This window comes from Anopheles ziemanni, chromosome 3 (assembly GCF_943734765.1).
Source record: "Anopheles ziemanni chromosome 3, idAnoZiCoDA_A2_x.2, whole genome shotgun sequence".
Classification (NCBI taxonomy): domain Eukaryota; kingdom Metazoa; phylum Arthropoda; class Insecta; order Diptera; family Culicidae; genus Anopheles; species Anopheles ziemanni.
Window position 1 is genome coordinate 14698775 of NC_080706.1, and position 14905 is coordinate 14713679.

The 14905-nt window shown below is 46.2% G+C and overlaps 6 protein-coding genes across 6 annotated transcripts in view; 2 read left to right on the forward strand and 4 right to left on the reverse strand.

Moving 5' to 3' along the window:
* Positions 1-3956, reverse strand: part of LOC131289125 (RNA-binding protein Musashi homolog 1) — an 82694-nt gene extending 78738 nt beyond the window's left edge. Inside the window, exon 1 of the mRNA XM_058318329.1 lies at positions 3816-3956. The gene's annotated coding sequence lies outside the window, so the exon portion shown is untranslated. The remainder of the gene's footprint in view (positions 1-3815) is intronic.
* A 2629-nt stretch (positions 3957-6585) lies between these two features.
* LOC131289007 (SWI/SNF-related matrix-associated actin-dependent regulator of chromatin subfamily E member 1) lies at positions 6586-9078 on the forward strand. Its single transcript, XM_058318196.1, has one exon. The coding sequence runs from the start codon at positions 6614-6616 to the stop codon at positions 8942-8944; it is 2331 nt and encodes a 776-aa protein (XP_058174179.1). The 5' UTR covers positions 6586-6613; the 3' UTR covers positions 8945-9078.
* Positions 9054-10050, reverse strand: LOC131289008 (proteasome subunit alpha type-2). Its single transcript, XM_058318197.1, has 3 exons — positions 10004-10050; positions 9583-9915; positions 9054-9502 (listed from the first exon to the last, which is right to left on the reverse strand). The coding sequence occupies exons 1-3, from the start codon at positions 10042-10044 to the stop codon at positions 9172-9174; spliced, it is 705 nt and encodes a 234-aa protein (XP_058174180.1). The 5' UTR covers positions 10045-10050; the 3' UTR covers positions 9054-9171.
* A 109-nt stretch (positions 10051-10159) lies between these two features.
* LOC131284175 (beta-sarcoglycan) lies at positions 10160-11379 on the forward strand. The gene is made up of 2 exons (XM_058313030.1): positions 10160-10216; positions 10516-11379. The coding sequence occupies exons 1-2, from the start codon at positions 10160-10162 to the stop codon at positions 11377-11379; spliced, it is 921 nt and encodes a 306-aa protein (XP_058169013.1).
* Positions 11380-12041: 662 nt separating this feature from the next.
* On the reverse strand, positions 12042-13249 carry LOC131287215 (interleukin enhancer-binding factor 2 homolog). The gene has a single exon (XM_058316247.1). It carries the CDS (start codon positions 13239-13241, stop codon positions 12042-12044), a length of 1200 nt encoding a protein of 399 aa, XP_058172230.1. The 5' UTR covers positions 13242-13249.
* Positions 13250-13693: 444 nt separating this feature from the next.
* LOC131287741 (small ribosomal subunit protein uS10m) lies at positions 13694-14398 on the reverse strand. The gene is made up of 3 exons (XM_058316823.1): positions 14354-14398; positions 14039-14289; positions 13694-13974 (listed from the first exon to the last, which is right to left on the reverse strand). Exons 1-3 carry the CDS (start codon positions 14360-14362, stop codon positions 13734-13736), a joined length of 501 nt encoding a protein of 166 aa, XP_058172806.1. The 5' UTR covers positions 14363-14398; the 3' UTR covers positions 13694-13733.
* Positions 14399-14905: the final 507 nt, after the last annotated feature.

Here is a 14905-nt window from a genome sequence, read left to right on the forward strand (position 1 = left end):
TCTTGTAAAGACCTGCCATTGGAACGAAAGACAACGGGATGACGTAAAAGTATTACATAAAAGCAAGTCGATAGCGTAGGCAGCTCATACGGGAACGGATTTATGCGACCATTCTTGATAAACGTCTATAAATCTGCAAACATTCACTCTCTTGATGTAAATTTTCATTTTTCCTCGCCGTTCATTCTTGAGCTGCTTCACATTTTCCGTTGCCGTTTTTCTTCTTTGACGAAAAGTTCTTCTGTTTTGCGTCAGCAGTTCTCTGTAGCCTGCGGCTCGGTTGTTTTTCCTGGTTCTTTTACGCGCACATCCACTTTCCCGCTCACTCCAACCATTGATGTGTCTCTGGAGTGCACCTTCCGAACAAGCGTAGGAAGAGGTCAGATACAAAACAAACCACAAAACTGCGCCTCGGCGGCTTCGTTAAGTGTTCCACTGTGAATGTGAGTGTGTGGGCGTGTGTCTGGGCGGCTTGCTTTTCCACCACCGAGAGATGAAAAACAGCACCATTACAAATCGGTGGTGCCGCGAGAAAAAAGCGAGAATCTTTTCGTCCAGAAAGGAAAGTATTGCTCATATTTCCCACTTTTCTACTCCTCTCCGTAGGAGGTGGCGTTGGCGGTCGTTCCGCGAGAATAACTTCTCGTTTTTCCCACAGGATGAAAGCCGACACTTCGAGATCGATCCGGGTTATTGTTTGTGCTCTCCGTGTCTCTCGCCGAACCACAGCTCCGGGGCAATCAGAGACGGGAGTTTTTATCATTTTCCAAGATGCACCAGCGCTCGAGGACATCCCGTTTGATTTTCCATGCTCATCGCTTTTCGCTCCCGCTCACTCTCTGTTTACAAGCGTGCTGGATGTGCTGTGCTGGAGGATTTTACAATCCGACCTTCCCTCACACTGACCTCTTGCGCGGGACCCAGGTGACGAAGGATTTACGAAACTGCAGCTAGAATTTGGCCGCGAGACTAGAACTCGAGAATCCTGCAGGCGCAGACGTGAAACGCCATTCCAACATTCCGGGCACAACCGCCGCCAGTCCAGCAGAACTGTCAAAGCGTTCTTGTGATCCCGTTTTCTCTCTCTCCACCAGCACGTTTTCCACGAGCGTCATGGCGACGGAGGAAAACAACACGCCACCAACCTTTGGGAGATAGTGCCCACGTTCATTCGCATTGCAGCAAACCGACACCGTACAAAGTGCTAGCGCATAGAAAAATAAAAGAAGTTTACCTTTCCCATTCCATTTCCCTTTCGCCGATGGCCATTTTCGTTGGAATAACATTTTATTCATAACCGAGACGCCACAACCCATCCACTGGCTTTCCAAGAAGAACGGGACAAACGGTATCGAAGCGCCACATTTCGGGTAGAAATTAAACAAATCGAAGAATGGTGTGGCGCTTCCGAATTCCCCGTAATCATCAGTTTTGCGATTTGCCCTTTCGTTCGTACTTCGTAATTGTCGTTGCAGCGTGGAATAGTGTTTCCCCTTCGGAATGACGAAGAGGAGAATAAAAACAAATTAAATACAAGCTCCTATCTGCGATTTCGGTTTCGTAATCGGTATGAATGGTGGTCGATTCATTCTAGCACAGGCTGATGTTTGGTTATTCTTTACTGCCTTCTTCACAGCAAACAGTGCCTACTTTTCATGGTCGATTAATTTTGTTTCGTCTTTGGAAATATTTGGTTTCCTTGTTGAGTACACAGAACGCAAAAATATGTCCTTACGCGGATCTACTTATTCGTCTTATTATCCTATTACTGTCCTTTTCTTATCCTTCTTCTTTCTCTACTCCATTTCACTCCATCTCTTCTTTCCCCAAAACTGGAGCCAGAGCGACGTTGACAGTAAATACAGGGAGACGCAGTAGTGTGTGACGTTCCGTTGCTCCTCGTTCTCGACACACATTTACACACACGCACATGACCACCAAAATCAAACAGGATTTGAACACGGACGCAAAGGGGAGGACGAGGGGGATCGAGTGTGGGCCACGATGGAAGCAGCAGCTGAGCAGCCTTCTGCCATCTGCCACACGGAGCACAACATCCTGCCGCGTTGCTGGTTTTTATTTTTTCGTGTAGGAAAAGGTTGCTTGGGGATATTATTGCTCCTTCTCTCCCGGAACAGCGTACGATCTCATGCCCGTCCAAACCCGTCGTCCTCCGTCGCCGCGGGTCCAACGCTCCTTTCCGTTTCTCACACACGGTCGCTTCGCGGTTCACACGGACACTCGATCGTAAGGCCACACACACTCGTACGAGCGGCGGAGGATATGTTTCAATACACTGCATACACACACACGCACACACGCTTGGACGCGGTACACTACTTTGTCGAGACTCGAGCTCGCGCACCACACAATCGTCACTATCTCACCCCTCCCCATTCGGCAGCATCATTTATTCTCCACCGGAACATCAACCCCCTTCGGCAAAACGGGGGACTACACCATTATCGAAAAGAACGAAAACTAACCCGCAGAAAGACAAGATTCTCGATACGCAGCGAGCGCTTCGTTTATGCTGCAGGGACGGAGGAGCTGCTCGGTAGTTCTTTTGTTGATGCTTGCTCGATTTTTTTTTTGCCTACTATGATTCCCTTCTTTCGCACAAGAAGACGAAGCACACACACACACACACATGGACGACAGACGCGGCATCGCAAAGAAAGAAGCCAGAAGAAGCGAATGTTCTTGGCTTGCCTTTCCTTTGGGCACTTTATTTCGTTTCCCTTCGACCTGAACCAAACGCCGAGCGTTTTAGTTTCTTGCTCACTCTCTTTTACTGCTGCTTCTGGCTCCTTCTTCCGAAATTCCCATTTGCTGCTAGTTTCTGTCCGTCCGCATCTTCTCACGACGGGTTCTTCTCGTGTCTTTTGTTTTGCCCGGTTTTTTATCTCCCTGTTTTGTGCTTTTCCTTTTCTTTAGTTCTGTAAAAGCCCGCACAAGATCTTCGTGCACCACGGGGCCGACGGATTATTTTTCCGTCCGTTTTTCGTTCAGAAATGCTTCTTTTCCCCCCACGTCTTCTGGCTGCTCCCGTTCGTCCATTCTTTCGCCAATGGAGGTTTCGCCATCCATCATCGGGTTCTTTACCACCCGACGATGCTGTTTTCGGGCGCCATTGTCGGCGATGGAGGAGAACGGTAGGGCAAAAAATAAAAAGAAAATAAGGACGAAGAAGAAACACACACGTCCTTTCACCCATCATTCCTGCGAACGTTAAATACGCACGTTTAGGATACGCATACATTCAGGACAATGGCCCGCGCTTAAACCGGGGTCGAAAAGCGACGCGACAATCATGGCGACATAAATGAAGGCAAATGGCATCCTGCGAGTGTCCTGTGTGTTTGACGCTTACGCCATGGGTTGGCAGACTCCGCCAGACCGCACTTCCGGTCGAGAAGGTAAATGTTTCTCCTTCTACCACCGGGAGACAGCATACATACATGGTATGCTGCAGAGCGTTTAAAAAATATTCACAAAGCAGGCGTCCTTCCTGCATGGCGTTGAACTAGATTTCGAGCACAACTTTCAGTTGCAAATGCCAATGAGCATGGTGTGTGCAGGGGAACAAAAAACACCACCTTCATTCGCACGCCGCCTGTACTACAGAGTTTTTCTATTCTTTTTTTCGTTCTCCGCAAAGCGCAGGATTACTGATTCTCGCACGGATAATTATGCCGCAACTGGCTGGAAAATAAAATGGTGCGGACCATGTCTCGCTGCAGAAAGGAAGATGGTGCGCTTCGGCCCTGAAATCGGGCGCGATTACGGAAATGGGCCATTAAATTCACACTCACTCTGCAAAAAAACACCGGTAGCGAAGAAACACGGGGAATCTGTGAAACTTGTGAATATAGCTTTATTCGGAGACGGACGTTAAACCGACGCGGAAAAACGTTCACTTCTTCTCGAGCAGACGCAACGTTCTGAATCGTGCGGTGCGTTTTGAATGCCGCTAACCTATGGTTAGGTGTAACTAGTGTTGGCAAAATCGGAAGATCCGAAGAATGGATCCCTACACGGATTGTAATGATTTGGACCGATTGAGATTCGAATCCGATTTGATTTGTTTGCGGTTTGGTTCTGATTTGATCCGAATCTGTTTGAATTTGATCTGACTCAATCCAGACACGAAGTAAGTCACATGACAGTCAATCGCACCAGGACTTGATTTACATGTTTACCGGATTTTTATAAAAAAATGTCACTCTCCATCGAGAATCTTCTTTAGACTGTAACATACAAAAATGACTGTGCCCGATTTTCAAAGCCTACGAAGAACACCGTTTCCATACGTTAGTTGAACGTTACCTACAACGGTGAACCTCAGATTGGAAATGTGTGGCACGTTTTTATTACGGAAAAAGCGAGTCATCAGTTGTCATTTTATGAGGATTCAGATAAGGATAAACGATTTCCTCACCAGCATTGATTGATTTACATCGTCTCGCGACCGTTCGATGGATTGGGAGTCGGATTTGGGAATTCGATTTACCCACCACTAGAACGAAGCTGGCAGCACAGCTTGACATCAACGCTTCAACAACCTTGGTCTCGACTTGAAATAATGACTGAAATAGCTAATTTGTTAATAACTTTTTAATGCCACGGCCAGTTTTAGCAATAAGCCCCTCAAATGAAAGGTCTTTCTTAAACCAATAACTTTGTCTAAGGGAAGATTTATCCATCGTATTTAGTTTTTGAGGAAATTAGCTACTGATTCAGTAACTTCTGAAGTCATCATCATCATAATCATCAATTACCCAATCAGTAACCTTTGTGGAAGTGGTGGGTAAGTCCAACCTGAACCTAAATGAACTAGCTCCCTGGGAGCGGATAGCGATAGCGATCGTCAGGACCATTCCCAGAATTGAAATCGCCTTTTTTTAAATCTTTTTACAATGATTTTTCATATACGTAGAAAATCGTAATCTTAACTTAATTAGACGACGGCTGAGGTCGGAGAGTTATCAGACTGTTACCAAGTCAACGAAACCATACCTTTGGCGTAGTATGTATGAAAATTACGTGTCTTGAACGAACCCATGAGCTGGGTTCGGAAACTGAGGATTTACCATTACTTTTTTGTTTGGTTCATCATATTATAGAAGTATTTTTGATCAATACGTTTAACCGAATAAATAAGTTATTCACTATTTTTGTTCATTTCACTAATTAACCTTCAGATCTACAACCGCCTACCTGGGTAAGTTTTGCCCTTTTATTTTGCAATTACTTCGAATTGAACAGTTATATCGACACGAAATTCCTGGAATGCCTCAAGCAACATGTTCTCTATCATTCTGCCGAAAACCGACCTTTTATTTTTATTCTAAGTATTTTTTTACACCATTTTTCTATTTATACCCCTTAGATCTACAACCGCCTACCCGGGTAAGTCATACGTTTTGTACGAGAGTTTATATTTTTCTGTACCAAGACAAACCACCAGTAGGTGAAAGGAGGTGCCTCTCGGGTTTTTCTTTTTATATTTATATTGAAAACAATCCAAATTTATCTAAGACACACTATGAAAGACTGTTTTACTCCTCGAACCCCTCGAACAATTAGTAATCAGATAAACTCGAAGACGATGTACAAATATGCAAATTATGCTACATTTTGGACCACACAGCGGCAACGAAAGCATTCTAGGTGAACTTTCATAATTTTCTACACAAAATAATAATTTATTAATTGCAAGAAAATCATGATGCAACGGGTTGAATTAAATACAAAAGAAACTGTTATCGTTTGAAACAAAACGATCGAATTTATGTATATGAGCTAAGTTTTAAAATGTTAAGGCTTAAATATTAGTTGTAACAATGTATAATGAAGAATTTCCTCCAGATATGCCACCGAATTTACTGAGGAACATGAACATTTCCAAAACGTAAAATTTAAAAGAAAAATATTTCTACTAAAAAATAATTCTATAAAAAATGTTGAAGGCACCAAGAAGTTACTTCACCAGAAACTTAAGAAGTATAAACAAACACAATAACTTATTGAAAATGTATGGTTTACAGAGTTGGCGATTGTAGATCCATGGGATAAAATATATTTGAATGAAAAAATTACTTACTTATCGAATTTTTAATATTATTATTTGAATGGGATGTGTTAGAAAACATTCTTAAGTATCATTACTGAAAATTTTAACTCACTACGGCATCTAGAACAAAAGATATTAGCTTTGAAGCACAGCAAAATGCAAACCCCCATACAAAACGTATGGCCTACCCGGGTAGGCGGTCGTATGTTAACGTAGGTATTTTTGGTCGTAGACCTGAAGGTTAAGTTGAACTAGACTACTCCGGAACTGTGTCGCTAATGAGTTTGGAACGAAATGTACAACACTACCAAGCGTCATTTGTGAGCTAAAAAGAGGTTTTTCTTTGCCGTATGTTTCGTGACAGTTTTTCGAATGAAAAACTTAATTATTTCTAGTTATATTTTGTGACTCTTACTCTTAAGTAGTGACAGTTTCATATCAAACCAATAAACACAGTATTTCTCTTCATTATTCAGTGGAAAGTTGTAACAAGAAACCGACTGCACGAAATCGCTACGGCCGACAGAAGAAATCAAGATGGCGTTGCCTGCCAACTATAAACACAACATACCGGGACCGTCGATGCCACCGACCCGGATGCGGCCATCAGGTTCATCGGCGGATCGGAAGGACAACTCCAGCCCGTTCATGCACAATCCGCACGGTAATCCGGCGTTCAATCCGCAGAAGATGGGCAAGGCGTCGGCCGCATCCGAGTCCAAGATGATCAAACCTCCGAAGCCACCGGAGAAACCGCTGATGCCGTACATGCGCTATTCGCGCAAGGTGTGGGACTCGATTAAAGCTTCCAACTCGGACCTGAAGCTGTGGGAGGTCGGTAAGATCATCGGGCAGCAGTGGCGCTTACTGCCGGACTCGGAAAAGGAAGAATACATTTTGGAGTACGAGAACGAAAAGGCGGAACATGAGAAAAACATGAAAGCGTACCACACTTCGCCGGCTTATCTGGCCTATCTGACCGCCCGAAACAAGGTGAAGCCAGGCGATGGGGATGGACATGAAACATCGTCGCGTTCGAGCTCGAAGGGACAGCAGCAGGATCGTCGGATCGATATCCAGCCGGCCGAGGACGAAGATGATCCGGACGATGGGTATTCGTTTAAGCACGTTGCGTACGCGCGTTTCTCGCGCAACCACCGGTTGATCAATGAAATTTTCTCCGATGCCGTCGTACCGGATGTTCGTTCCGTTGTCACGACCCAGCGCATGCACGTCCTGAAGCGTCAGGTCCAATCACTGACGATGCATCAGATGAAGCTAAAACACGAGCTGCAGTTGATTGAGGAAAAATTTGAAACACGCAAGCGCAAGTTCGTCGAATCGAGCGAGATTTTCCAGGAGGAGCTGGTGAAGCACTGCAAACCGGCGGTGGATGATGAAACCTTTCAGAAGTTGGTCGACCGCCAGTATGAAGCGATGAAGCGGGAGCGTCTGAGGGCTCTAGAAGAGGCTCAGAAACCGCCAGTAGTGGCTCCCGTTGCAGCAGCACCACCACCAGCTGCCATAACACAACCCCCGGCGCCGGGCCAAACGAAACCGGAAGAACAATCTCCGGACCAGGCGGCTTCGAATGGAAACGAGACTGGAGCCGCAGCCAATGTGGAAGGCGAACCACCGGCTTCAGGAGCTTCTGAATCGGCAGGACGAGATGCAACTGCTTCGAATGATCGTTCGTCGCCAGTAGCGGCAGCATCCGATGAATCTCAAAGCTCACAGGATTCGACCGGAGAATCAGCATCGGCAGGTGTGGAAAAAATGGACACATCAGAGGAAGCTAAGGCAGAAGTTAAAGGGGATAAACCTCACGCCAGCACAGAAAAGCCGACAAAGGGAAGCGTTCCGCCGGCTACACCTCCGGCTTCCGAACAGCCAGCGGTTTCTGCTCCAGCTCATGCTCCACATCAGGCGGTTGCAATGCCACCGCATGCTCCACCTCCTACTCCATCCCCAGTGGTTACTCCTCCAAGTGAACCGAAACCCGAAATTCCTCCCACTTCCACCATTCATCACACGGCCCCCGTCGCGCAACCACCAAGCGCCGCTGTTCCTCATCCTTCTCAGGCTCCGATCATGCCTCCCGTGATGCATGGTGCCTACGCACCACCCCCTCCGGTAACTTCGGCTGCGCAAGTTGCGACCCATCCAGCAGCGGCACCGGCCGTTCCAACACCACCTCCACCATCCCACACTCCGGAAGCTCAGATTCCTCCGCCGAATGTGACCGTTCCGCATCATCCGGCGGCTCCACCACCGCATGCTCCCCATCATATGCCACCGCACATGCAACCTCACCCAGGTATGCCAACGCACGGAACGTTCCCCGGCTATCCGCCGCATGCCGGTTCACCCCGTGCCCCCTACTACTTACCATCGTACGGTGGTCACCCGCAACCGTACGGCCAGTATGGACACTATCCCTATCACCAGCAATACGGTCCGCCACCACCCGGTAGCTATGGCGCTCGGCCTCCAGGCGCACCACCCACCATGGGTCACTACGGAGAGGTGCATCCGCATCCGGAAGCGCATCATGGATACGGTCCGCTACCTCCGGGAGCTGCCGGTGCCCCAGGAATGCCACCGACCGGAGTGGCCCCTCCCGGCGTTGTCGGTGCAGGGCCACCGCCACCGATGCCCACGGCTACTGGTGCGCCTCCAACGATGGTGACGGCGACAGCCACCGTCACACCACCCACAATGCCCCCGGGAAACCAACCGGAACCGGGTGAAATTGAACCGGAAAAGGCACCGGTTGAGAAGACGGCCCCAGCCACCCCGGCCTCGAAGAAACGCAAGAAGGGTGGTGCCGCCAGCAAGCACGACGATGCCGACAAGAAGGACGACTAGAACCACTTGCTCCGTGAGGGAAAATCCACTTTCCAATTTGAAAACATTTTACTAACTTGATGTAACGGACTAATAATTCAATAAACTCAGCTTAAACTTACGATAGAAGATTGATTTCCAAATCATAAGTTTATTCCCACAGCATTGACATCCGTATGTCCACAAAGTATTGTAGAGGAAAGAAAAAGGACACGATGTATATTGCCTTACAAAAAAAAATTATACGCTTACGGAATATTGGCCAAGTAATCCTGCACATCCGAGGGATCGAGCCGGCGGAAACCGTTCGCATCGCAAATGCCTACTTCGATGTTATCCGCGTTCATCTGCCCTTCGAAGCCTTCCTTCAGCGTGAGGATGGCCGTGTGGACCGCATCGTCCAGCTCGAGATCCTCACTGTAGCGCTTCTCGAGGAACGTCTTGCCATTGTTGGCGTTCTTGCCCATCGCCGTTGCCTTCCACGCGAAGTACGCACCGGACGGGTCGCACTGGAACAGGTATGGTCGGCCCTCGTCCCAACCGCAGATCAACAGGGACACACCGAACGGACGGACACCACTGTTGGTGGGAACGTGCACAGAATGGGGTCAGTAACCTAGCGTGAGGACATGGTTTCATTCTAAAGCAATCAAACTTACCCAGACTGCGTGTACTCCTGCATGACGGTGGCCACTTTCTGCACCAGCTGCGAGGTGGGGATAGGCTCGCGGTAGGTCAGGTAGTAGTTCTGGGCCAGCTTGCGCGCCTGCTTCACCAGCAGTCGGTAATCGGGGCCCATGCCGGAGTAGATCATACCGATGTGGTTGGTGACCATCTCCACCTTGGGCACGCTGTGTTCATCGTACAGGATGGACTTCTGCTTGTTCTCCGTCGCGATGACGACGCCGTTGACGGCCTTAATGCCCACCGACGGAGCACCGGCAGCGACAGCAGCAAGGGCATATTCGATCTGGACCAGTTTTCCCGAAGGGCTGTTTTGTGCATGTGTGTGAAGCGAACGAACAAGTACAGTCATTTTGTGATCGAAATTTTACGATTTAACGATTGACGGCGACTTACCTGAAGGTGGTCAGCGAGAAGCTATATCGCTCGGAAGCCATAGCTTACAGTTTCTTTTAGTTTAATCTGAAAACAACACTATTTAAGCTATGGTTTTCACGCCACAGACAATCGACGGTGAAGCGGCAACTTCTGAAAACAGTCGATTCACCGAAAATGACAGATCGAGGTAGATGGTTCCGACTCTTGTCGAACCCGGGATCGCTGAACCTAGTAGGTGAGTTTGTACGAAACCGCGTGAGATCTCATTGAATCGATTTGAAAATGTCTCACTAGGAAAATTGTCTTTGGATAGAATTTTCTCACTTGTTTTCCCTATTTTCACACCAAGAAAAAATCGAAAAAATACGGAATTGTCAAAAATTTTCACTCTACAGAACAATATTTGGGATAGGATAGAAATCTCTGGAAACAGCGTACATTTCTCCGTCTCGATGGGCGTTAGTTATTGAGTGCAATTGGAAAACTTTCACAAAGAGTAGCGGATTTATAGAAATTTCTTCCATTTGTAGAACATGCGGCAAATAGAGCAAAAATATGACCTCTCCAAGTGTCACATGTACGACGAGAAGAGTTCCTTCGCCTTCTGGATCGTGATGGTGCTGTTTTTCTGCCTGGCGATCGGTAACCTAGTTCTCACGTTGTCGATGATGAATATATTGAAGATTTACCGAGGCATGGAAAGCATCGAACTGATCCAGGACGCAGATACCATCAAATTCTTCGGAGACATCGACTTCGATCGGGTGTACAAGAAGGACGGTTTGCTGGAGAGCTTCTACGAGGATCCGCTCGAACTTACGGGAGACGCCGGAAGCGTGTCGATCAATTTGGTTAACCGTAACGGCCATTCGCACAACAAAATCCAACTATCGGGAAATAACAGTGTCCTGAAGGGTGTCAATCATTTCGACGTGAAGGACACCGTGACGGGGAGGCAGATATTTGGAATCACCAACCCGCACTTTACCATGCCACAGGGGCCACAGGTGCTCAATGCAAAGCTGATCAACGCCGCCCGGATTGCGTCGCCTGTGGACGAAAAGCTGTCGCTGCTAACTCAAAAGAAGCTCACACTCAAAGGAACCGAAGGCATTCGAATGGAAGCTAGAGAAGTGTCGTGGACAGCCGATCAGACCATTTTCTTAAAGTCCGATAACGGAAGCACGATGCTGATCGGTGCGAATGGAGTGTCGATCAACCTGAAGCACATCCCGGTGGCGAACAGCGATCATGGTGTTCGTACTGGGTCGAATCAGTACAAACTTTGCGTCTGCTATCCGCAAGGTCGAATCTTCCGTATTGCAGTACCAAAGTCGCACATTAGTCGGCTAAACTGTGCCAATTTTAGCAGCAAAGACGATCCGTGTGCGTAGGATTCACACCAAAGTATTTAATGATATAACAGCTAGTAGTGTACTAATCGAAACATATCGGCTATATAGCGGTAGATCAATAATCAGTAGTTGCTCAATAATAGTCCTCAGTTAGAGAGTAGAATCAAACATTAAGCGCTTTATTATGGTTCATAGTTGAAAAGTCTTGTAATTTAAAAAGGAAAGACAGTGCATTTTGTTAGGCAATCATAAGCAAATCTTGTTCAATCTCAACTCCTTAACTGTTTTGTCCGTTGAAATTTTTTTCGAGTTTTTTTTAGAAAAGACATGACCAATTGCCTACCCGAAAGGTGGAAGATTGACCCTTTCTCAAAGAATGTTGATTATTACTACTCTATGTCCTATTAGTCTGCTGATGGCTAAACACAAATGACGATTACATTATTCAGACGCAACAAGATGCTGCAAATTTCGTCTATGGACGGTTCAACATAAACCAAATAAAATTATAGTCAAGTATTCAATTAAAACTTATAAAATTATACAGATGTACGATCGTTTGACCTTCTTTTCTTTAAAATTGCAAAACAGTTGGGGAGCTAAACTAGCAGTAAAATAGCATGACCAAATGAAGTGTTCCGAATAAAGTTACTTAGTATACCCAAAAACGTTGTCGCTACGGTCCGATTCTAGAGTTTACTTCACTCCAAAGCATCATCGTCGATCGTGTCCCCATCGACGCCTTCCATATCGTCATCTTCCCCGTCTTTTTTCTCCGAAGGTTTCTCGTACGCCGGTTCCATAGGCGAAACGACCACACCGTCCCAAACGGACATTTCTTTCGCTACCGTTGAGTTTTCCACGAAGCCCAGGATGTGTTTGTAGCCACCGTGAGCCAGAACGCGCACCAGCGTTTGGGCTGTCATACAGCATTCGTCCTGCTGAACCAGTGTCATTGTAGTGTGCACCCGGTAATGGCCCACCTCGCACGGGTCCGTTATCCCAGCCGAACCTGGGACGAACAGCCCGGAGGCTAGCAGTTGGAATACGCGCCGGAAAGCGACATTAACCGGCAGGGCTTGACGGCTGGGGTTATTCATGATAGCAGAATGTGCGAGCAGGTCACAAATCCAAGGGTTTAACGGTTTGAATCCGTCGAAGCGCCGAGCAAGATCTTTCAATATGCGTATCAATACTTTTATCGTCGAATGGTGAGCATTCTCTTCAAACCAGCGAATGTGTCGTATCGCGGCCAGATGGTTTTGTATGATCTTAAAGTCCAAATGTTTTTCGGCTTCCAGTTTGCGCATGTTTTGCGGTAGCGTTGCGATCAGACACCGGACCTTGGCCAGCGAGTTGGAAATTTCGAATCCCTTTTCACTGTACGCCAACGAGAGCGCTTCCGCCTTCGGGACAACTTCTGTTTTCATAGACTTTTTTAGATCTTCTTCGACCTTTTTCCCCAACACCTCGCCACAATCCTTCGTCGGAAACGACTTGAGAATGATGACTATATCCGCAACGTTATTGCCGGCCATCATGGTGCCCTTCTTGTACGATCCAACCTGGCGTACCTCTTCCAGCTGGCATTTGGTAAAGTCACCCGGAGCAATCACGATGTTGTCAAGCACGCCTTGGACCTTGGCAACGAGGTTGGAAATTGCAGTCTGTTCCTGAGCGGTGGGAGTGAGATCTTGGCTTCGTTTCAGCAGCGCATTGGTCAGCACGGTGTCATCAGGAACAGGTTGAACGCGAGGAAATGCCATTTCGGCCAGAGTTAGATCAAAAGGATGGCGGGGTAGAAAGGTCTTCTTGTTCATAAATGGACCACCGCGAACACCACGCATGCCCATTCCCATTCCACCTCGACCTCCGCCTCGCATTAGTCCAGGACGCACCATTTTGGCCGGCAGAAAGAAGTGTTTTTACAGAAAGATGTAGTTTTCTTCAACTTGTTTCGTGTGTGTTGTAACTATGACCAAGTCAAGCACCTTTTTACTGCAGAATTCAGTGAGTACTTTCAATAATTAACACGAAAAACACGATACCGACAAAAACACCACAACAGCACAACACTTTTCACAACAATTTGATCGATCGATGCTGCTTTTGACAGTTTTCTAACAAAGGGCTTGTTTCATCCACATCGTTGGTAAATAAACATTTTCTGTCATAAACATGGTAGACTTTACGTTTTACTAAACAGCTGTTTTGCTAGTAAATACTAATAATTTCATGACACAAAATATTTAAAGATATGGGACGAATTACAGCAACAATCTAATAGCAGACAAATAGAGAGAATAGAAGCGGTAAGTACGCATATAACACCAGGACAAGTATGTTTCATAACTAATTTATTCTGTATTTCCACAGCTTTTCATGATCAGAGCTTACTTTCCTAAATGCTCAGGTAGCTGCTGTACCTCTACTTTTGTTACTTTTAACGCAATACCTTCGGGCAGATTCCGTTCGATGTACTCCAAGAAGGTATCAAGCGTCGAGCCCGTTAGTTTATGAAAGTGCATGAACCGATAGTAATTACGAACTTCGTATTGTACCCGGTGTTTCTTGTAGATGTGAACTGATTTCAGCAACGTTAGACGGTCCTTTACTGCTTTACGAAGTGCCCAACTGAAAAGAGATTGGTATGATTGTTGTACAAGCCTGAGGCACATTAGTTTCACAGGTAACTTACTGTTTGCCCACTTCTATGTCCAAATGTTCAGCGGCGGTCTTGGCGAACAGCGCATAGCTTTTCATCACCTCGGGATCGATGCCTTTCATTTGTAGCTCTACTCTGCTGAACAATTTGTCTGGAACACCACATGCCGGTTGTTGTTGATGTTGAACGGCGTTTGCAGGTGATGTAGATGGTTCCGTATACCATCGTATGGCCTGTACAGGCCTTGGTACGATAGGTGTGAGGGTGCGCGTAAAGTTAAACAACTAACATATAAAAGAATGGTTAGAAAAAGCCTCTTTTTCGACTAATAAAGCTTTGAAACTGTACCTTCAGCATGGTGTTATTCAATACAAAAACAATCTGCACGTCCGATTTCAGTTTGACAGTAAAACATCCAATAAAAACATGGAGAGTAGATGGGTTCGGTTTATAAGTCCGAGTTAAAAGCCCTCTCGATCTATGTGTATTGCATATCTTTAGGCGGAATTTACTCGGAGTCGCCAAATCGATAATTTGGATATTACACAAATTATTTGCACAAAAACCCTTTCTTTGATTGGACAAAGTATTTTGTTTGCAAAATACCATCCTTTTGAGGGGTCACATATTAAAATTGGTCATTGTTGTAAAAAGTTATACGAACTGTCTGTTTTAGTCAACATTTCAAACAAAGCTATCTCCGTTTCTTTCTCACACAATGCCTTACCATTAAAAACTTGAGTAAATAGAATGAATATTTTTCAAACAAAGCTTGAAAAGACCTTTCATTTAAAGTATCAATCGTAAAAATCGGTCGAAGGAGTAACAAGATACAAATAAATTGGTATTTTCAGATAGAATTTCCATTCAAGCATTCTCTGAGAGAGTTTAGTATGGGAG

Bases quoted from the DNA above. Each gene is read 5' to 3' on its own strand.
- LOC131287215 (XM_058316247.1), bottom strand. From the start codon at position 13,241: ATGGTGCGTCCTGGACTAATGCGAGGCGGAGGTCGAGGTGGAATGGGA.
- LOC131289008 (XM_058318197.1), bottom strand. From the start codon at position 10,044: ATGGCTTCCGAGCGATATAGCTTCTCGCTGACCACCTTCAG. The intron at 9,916-10,003 runs GTAAGTCGCCGT...TGCACAAAACAG, and splicing joins TTCTCGCTGACCACCTTCAG to CCCTTCGGGAAAACTGGTCC. The intron at 9,503-9,582 runs GTAAGTTTGATT...TCCCACCAACAG, and splicing joins CAGGAGTACACGCAGTCTGG to TGGTGTCCGTCCGTTCGGTG.
- LOC131284175 (XM_058313030.1), top strand. From the start codon at position 10,160: ATGACAGATCGAGGTAGATGGTTCCGACTCTTGTCGAACCCGGGATCG. The intron at 10,217-10,515 runs GTAGGTGAGTTT...TTCCATTTGTAG, and splicing joins ACCCGGGATCGCTGAACCTA to AACATGCGGCAAATAGAGCA.
- LOC131287741 (XM_058316823.1), bottom strand. The intron at 13,975-14,038 runs GTAAGTTACCTG...ATCTCTTTTCAG, and splicing joins GACATAGAAGTGGGCAAACA to TTGGGCACTTCGTAAAGCAG.
- LOC131289007 (XM_058318196.1), top strand. From the start codon at position 6,614: ATGGCGTTGCCTGCCAACTATAAACACAACATACCGGGACCGTCGATG.